General features: G+C 38.5%; 1 protein-coding gene across 1 annotated transcript in view; it reads right to left on the bottom strand.

Moving 5' to 3' along the window:
• The window catches only part of abcc9 (ATP-binding cassette, sub-family C (CFTR/MRP), member 9), a 66500-nt gene that overhangs the window by 18473 nt on the left and 41042 nt on the right, over positions 1–6985 (bottom strand). Inside the window, 4 exon segments of the mRNA XM_032505239.1 lie at positions 300–420; positions 1298–1411; positions 2073–2175; positions 5646–5738. Coding sequence (XP_032361130.1) covers positions 300–420; positions 1298–1411; positions 2073–2175; positions 5646–5738 — 431 coding nt within the window.

Consider the following 6985-nt stretch of genomic DNA (forward strand, 5'->3'; position numbering starts at 1 on the left):
ATATATATATATATATATATATATATATATATATATATATATGTAGATAACCAAAGACAGCTTCCCCGGTAGAGCGTGCGCCCCGTGTAGGCTGAGTCCAACCCGCAGACCTCTGCTGCGTGTCATCCCTTCTCCCGCCCCCCCCTTTCCTATTGTTCTCCAGCTAGATCTATCATGAAGGCAATTAAAGTCCCACCCCCCCAAAAAAATCATCTTTAACATAAGTGTGTGTGTGTGTGTATGTGTGTGTGTGTGTGTGTTTTGTAAGACTGGATTGATGTTGGTGTAGGTCAGCTTACCCATGGATCCCTCATAGTTCTCCGACTCTGTGCCGAGGAAGCTGTTGACCTTCTTCACCGCTGCCATCTGGACCTCCAGGTCTGCCAGGTTCCTCACAACCCAGTTCAGGTAGTTGGTGACCTAAGCAGTCACATCCAAAGAGACTGGATTACGTTTCCATTGTTAACATAATGTTTATGTCCGCAGTGTAAACCTACTAATAAGCCCTTTCGAAGTCATTTCGAAGTACCCATTAAGCACACATAGAAGCTTAAAATATACAGTATTATTTCTTGAAAATCAACCCTTTCTGATTCTACCCGTGTGAACATTTAATGTTATTACATTATTTTTCAAAAGTCCTGTTGTTTTTGCACCCCGACTAAAACCAAGAAAAGATGGCGCAGCAACTACAATATTCAAGACTATCCAACAAGACAATAACAAAATAGACACATTCTAAACCAAATAAACACATAAATGTCATGTATAAATGACAACACCATCAGCCCATCACACATCTCCCCAGCACAAAGCTTCCTGGAGCCCTCCAAAAAGCTCAGGTTCTTTTCCCATTTTCTAGTCTAGACATCCAGTCTGGCAAACCGTATTTAAAACATTTTTTCACCGACGCGACGCCAACTTGAGTTTACAATCTGCGCGTGCGTGAGATGTAAAACGTGTTAGCGGGCGGCGCTAATCTGTACTGTCACCCAAAAAATTAACACTGGCCGGCGATTGGACGAACGCGCCACGTTGGTCTGACTACTCCGGAATCTCAAAGCCAGACCATAAGGACGGCTCCTTTGGAATATGATCTCATATTTTACGAAAATTGTTCATCAAAACCTGTTTCTGAAAACAGTGAGAAATAGGCCGTGCAGTCGCTGAATCTGTTCTCATTTAAGACTGACAAAGGTCGACGGCTCCTCCGACTGACGACGGCACTGACCTCGCCAGACTGTCCGACGGCCGATAATCGGGTTGGTGCGTTAGCGCCTTTAAAGATAAAACTCACAGTGAGGGCGTAGGTGAGTCCGAGGCCCACCAGGCCTCCAGAATACAGGCCGTATTGTAAACTCCATATGGCGGCTCCTGCTGCTGTGAGCACTATCACTGCTCCGAGGTAGTCCTGCACAGAGAAGGGGAGAAGAAGAAGAAATGTTTACCCACGGAGCATAATCACACAAAATGAAATATGGGCCGAGTTTTCAATGTAGGTCCACCAATTATCACCTATAATACATAATTGTCTAATAGCAACTTTTTAACATAATCGCCACTTCTTTGTTTGAATGCAATTAATTGCCTACATTAGTTAAGGTGCTAAGGGGTATGACTGTTGGTGGTAATTGTTATTTTTGCATTAATTTAAGACAAAAAAGCAAAGTTTTATGATTTAAAAAAGAGGAGTGTTTTACTTCATAGGCTGTGTACCTATGTCGTTATTTTATCTGGGTCACAAAACAGTGATATAACCAAAAGATGTGTCCTAGGATTCATTCTAAACTTAAATAAATAATTTAATTAAATTTGACGGAAACGGACAATTGTATTGTTAATTGCAATTATTTCTGAGACAATTGTACAGTACAATGTATAATTGTTACAACTCTAGGTTCAACAATAAACTAAAGAGCTGCAAGAGTCTCAACAACATAACATTTAATTGTGAATGTGCTTTCCTTGTATTTGTCCAGCCATCCTTAAGTATGTACACAAGTGACTTACTGTATAAAATGATCTGCTTCTATGGCATCTGTGAGAGAACGTGTCACAAAATACTTTCTCACCGTTCGGACCTCCAGCCAGCGGTTGGCAGCAGACAGAAACAGGTAGGCCGTGTTATTGGTGTCGGTCAGCTCCAGCATACGCTGTTTAAAACGAGCCTCGTGTCTGGAACAAACATTTAATGCACATGTAAGATACACAATACATTAAGGATGACGTGACCAGTCAGCATAATCCATGATGTTGATATCGATATTATTAACTCCCCATTGTTTTGGGGTGGTTTCTGAAACGCTTCAATTCATAAGAACAGATGCTTTTCTTTAATATTACTACGGTATTGCAACACAACTTCTGTTGTTTTTGGTTCCAGTCAATGCTAGACTTTTAGAAAATGGCCGCTGCAGCAGACTATTTCTGCCATTATTTTAAGTCAGGGGTCTTCAATGCTATTTAAGCCAAGGAGCCCTTAGCTTAAAGAGGGATGGAGGAGGGACCCCCTACTACATATATTGTATATAAAATGAAGTTGCAAATTAAACTGGGCCTACAATAACATGTAGGGCGGCCTAAAGCCTTTATACATAGCCCTTATACTTTTTAGTGCATAGAATACTAAGCTATTAAAACAGCTTAATAATTGTTGGCATGATTTTTAGAAATCACGTTTTAGTGTTGAACATACATGTGGAACAGTGACTCCTCAGGGTTATCTGTGTCTGTGGATGGCCTTAGAGAGACCTTACCTACAGGCCAGTAAGCAGTGGGGACTTGTTAATATTAGGTTGAATTCATGTTAAGACTTTTTAATTTCTTTTAAAACTGGGCTCAAAGCTGAAGTTTTAAAACAGTAAACTCACAAAGCATTACGTGAAATGGAGTTATAAGCAGTGATGTAAGTAAATTTAGTCAAGTACTGTACTTAAGTACAAATTTAAGGTACTTACTTACTTACTTACTTACTTACTTACTTACTAGGTACTTAAATTAAGATTTTTGCATTCATATAATGTTTAATCAATAATTACTTTTATTACCTAGAGTACATTTTCCTGATCACACTTTTTTTTTTTTTTTTTACTTTTTTCCTTCAGTAACAGTTTCAACGCAGGACTTTTTCTTTTCCAGATTTTTTACAGTGTGGTATTAGTACTTTTACTTCCACCAATGATTTCAGTACATATATGAAATATAATAGTGAATACAGGTGCCAATACAAATAAGAAAATGTATACAGAAGAAAAATATGTCAAACAAACGTTCAAATAAAAGAAAAAACAGTTGTACCGTTATCAGTCTATGAAATCACATGGTTTTATCACCGGTCTGTGTTCGAACTAAGTCACCGCCATCTAAACCAGACTGGGTTTGGAGTGAGACCAGTGGATGATGATAATGGGAATTATCCCATGATTGCCAAGAATCTGCCTCAACACCAGATCACAGTGTGTGTGTGTGTGTGTGTGTGTGTGTTGTGTGGTGTGTGTGTGTGTGTGTGTGTGTGTGTGTGTGTGTGTGTGTGTGTGTGTGTGTGTGTGTGTGTGTGTGTGTGTGTGAGTGAGAGAGAGAGAGAGAGAGGATGTCCTCAGGGAGGAGAGGAGAAAAACAGCGTGAGAGCTGTTTAATGTTGGACTACGCCGACGATGGGAAAGAGGGGGAAGACAGAAATACAAAGAGATACTGCTGCAGCTGCTGCTTCCACCAAAAGAACTACAACTACAACTCAGGCTACAAGAACTACAGACTACAACACAGGCTACAACTCAAGCTTTTATATATGACAGCTCTTATACCTGCTATTACAGCAGATACTGAATGCTTCTGTATATTATAGTAACTTTATTCAATATAGCACCTTTTACTGAACAAAGTCCCAAAGGGCTTCACAGGAGTACAACTGTTACAAATAAGACAAAAAAAACAGTAAATGCTGTATATTTTGGGCTACTATCATAGCCGTAGTTGAGCTAAACCTGATGGATTGTGGGTAACTTTAGCATCCGTTGTAGGTGTTAGCCATGCTGTTGTAAACACATGCTGTTGGGCTAATAAGTGGTTAATATTCCGTCGTAGTCCGGGTTATCATTGTTACATCTAGTAACATGAAACAGTGAAGAATATAACCTAAAAGTAAACGCAAACCCTAAAACAGTAAAATAAAAATAAAAAATCACAAACATGAGACATATGCCAGTTTACAGAGGTGAGTCTTGGGGCGCCAGGGTGGCTCACCTTGTTGAGCGTGCGGCCTCACTCAACATAGCATTTTTCCAAGTGTGTATGCGTGTGGACGCACCAGAGACACAAAATGACACCCCCAATAACAGAAAAAGGGATTTTTTCATAATATGGGCACTTCACTTTATGTAGAATATTTTTGCACTCTTTCCAACTCTGGTTAAAGGACACATGTTTGAGACACATTCAATTAGCATGAAAACCTATCCCAGAGAGCGATCGACTCAGCACACATATTATGTATGTTATTAACCCCTAGGTTCATTTTGCGCAGGAATTGTCCTTTAATACAATAAAGGCAGTTATTTGGTCACACTGATATATTGGGCATTAGTACATGGCCTCTACTACAATATACTATACATCCAACATCAACAGTGTCAAAAACCTTAAAATGTACTTGATAGGAAGCCAGTGTAAAGAGGATAAGATGAGTGTGACACTACTGCTACTTCCACTTACACATATGCATATACTGTATTATTAATTATCATCAATATCTTTATTACAGACTGCGAGCACTCAAAGGGGAGCCATTTACTGTAAGGCGTTGGCCTGACCATCAGGAGAAAATGTGGTTCAGTGGTTTACTCGAGGACTACAGGGATTGGACCACCAACCATGCACTTCATGGACGCAATTCATTACTGTATATACAGATCTCTTAAACAGTCATATTGTGGAAAGACAGCTTTATTTTAGGGTTAAGGTTTGGTTACATTAAGAACTAGATGAGCACTCTGAGAGCGCAGACACCTGCCAGTATTCATGCACATCTCACAATGTTAATGAATTGTGAATGTTACCAGGCTGGAACAGATTTTTCTGATTATTCCGACAACACGTAAATGCAGCACAAATCGCAAAGGTAACAAAAGTGAAAAATAATTTGTGTATCAGCCCTGTGGATACGTTCCAAAATGTAATGTCTTCTTCCTTGGCTTATGCTATACCCTCCCCCCAAGTGTCATGGAAATTGGGTTTTTAGTTGTACCATAATCCTGCTGACAGACAAACAAACCAACAGACAACAAAACCAAAAACTTAACTTTCTTGGCAAAGGTAAATAAGCTTAAAGCTTAATTACCTTTTAGGTTTTTGGGGTAAAAGGGTTGAGGGAATGCAGGGGTCATGCTTGCATACAATAAGCCAACAGGGACTGAATGTAACATCTTGACAAGTTACTTACTTCCTGTGTAGGGACATGTGGAAGGTGGAGGAAAATAGACCCAAAGCATATAAATGTGCTTTGTTTTTGCAGTTACGTACAAAAAACAACATAAAAAGTGTCTACGGCTGAAATATGTCCAGTGCAGACAGGTTCTGAATGTGTGTGTGTGTGTGTGTGTGTGTGTGTGTGTGTGTGTGCGTGCGTGCGTTGAGTGTTAGTGTTGTACCTGAATGCTCTTATAGTGGTTAGACCTTCAGCGGTCTCAGAGAAGTGGCAGAGCAGAGGAAGCTGTGTGGAGTCATCGAGGTCCTGGAGGTCCCTGGGAGAGATAGAAAGTGGGTTTTCGGAATATGTATATCAGATCCTAAAGTATCTATCTATCTATCTATCTATCTATCTATCTATCTATCTATCTATCTATCATCTCATTATCTATCTATATATATATATATATATATATATATATATATACACATACATATGCACTTACATATGCATTCACATGTATTATACACTTAATAACTTCCTGCTGCCATTCACATGAATGCTGTGTTCTGTGTGAATCGAGAGCTGGGGTGTTCAGAACCCTAGCATGCATATAAGGTTAACTATTTTTGGTTTATAATGAAGAAGACTTTCTTTTTTTAACAATTGGTTTTGGATTTTCATTTTATGCCAGACATCCAGAAATGAGGACACAGCCTCAAAGAACTTTAGTAAAAACCCAAAAAATGACAACAATTACAGCAACAGACAAAAAAAAACCTTTTATATAAAATGTAATTAAATAAAAACCACATACATTATAAAGATGTTGTACAACCAAAGTACCTTTCACCGTGGTCTGATCCCTTCTAATAGGATATTTTTGGAAGCGAATATAAACAACTCTCCTATAAGAAAAATACTAAATTACTCAGAATTTCCCTCATTTGCCTGTATACCACTCACATCATTTTGTTTATCAAAGTCCAAGAATTGTTCCCAAATCTGTTCCAAAGTATCTTGTCTATTCTTAACCAAATTTATGTTTTCCAATGTTAGGCAAGAAAACATTTCTCTAAGCCACTGACCAATACTAGGCCTCTTCACACTTTTCCAAGCAAGATAAATCAACCGTTTTGCTACAATAAACACATGACTATAGGTATTTTCATTATCCGTTGGGTACAATCCCAGGATAAATACTTTGGGACAGAGAGGCACATTTACAGACACAATTTGAAATTTGAATCCTTTTTTAAACATTAAAACATCTCCAAATTGCGTCTGCTAATCTTACCAGACTCCATGTAAATAAACAGTCATTTTAACGTAGTAAAATACACTTCATTCAAAGCCAAAAAACAAAATAAAACTGTGAAAAGACGTTTTTTTTGTGTTAATTTCTAACTAATGTTAGAAATTAACACATAGTTTACCGATTTACATGTGAAAATAAGTCTCTCTCGCGCTAAAAGTATTGTTTTTGTAAATGGAGTCTGGTGGGTTTAGCACTAGCAACTTCCGAGCTGTTTCTGGTTAAACAGAAAGGTCTCAAAAGGTTTTAAAGGTCTATCTCTGAAG

This window comes from Etheostoma spectabile, chromosome 23 (genome assembly GCF_008692095.1).
Source record: "Etheostoma spectabile isolate EspeVRDwgs_2016 chromosome 23, UIUC_Espe_1.0, whole genome shotgun sequence".
NCBI lineage: Eukaryota > Metazoa > Chordata > Actinopteri > Perciformes > Percidae > Etheostoma > Etheostoma spectabile.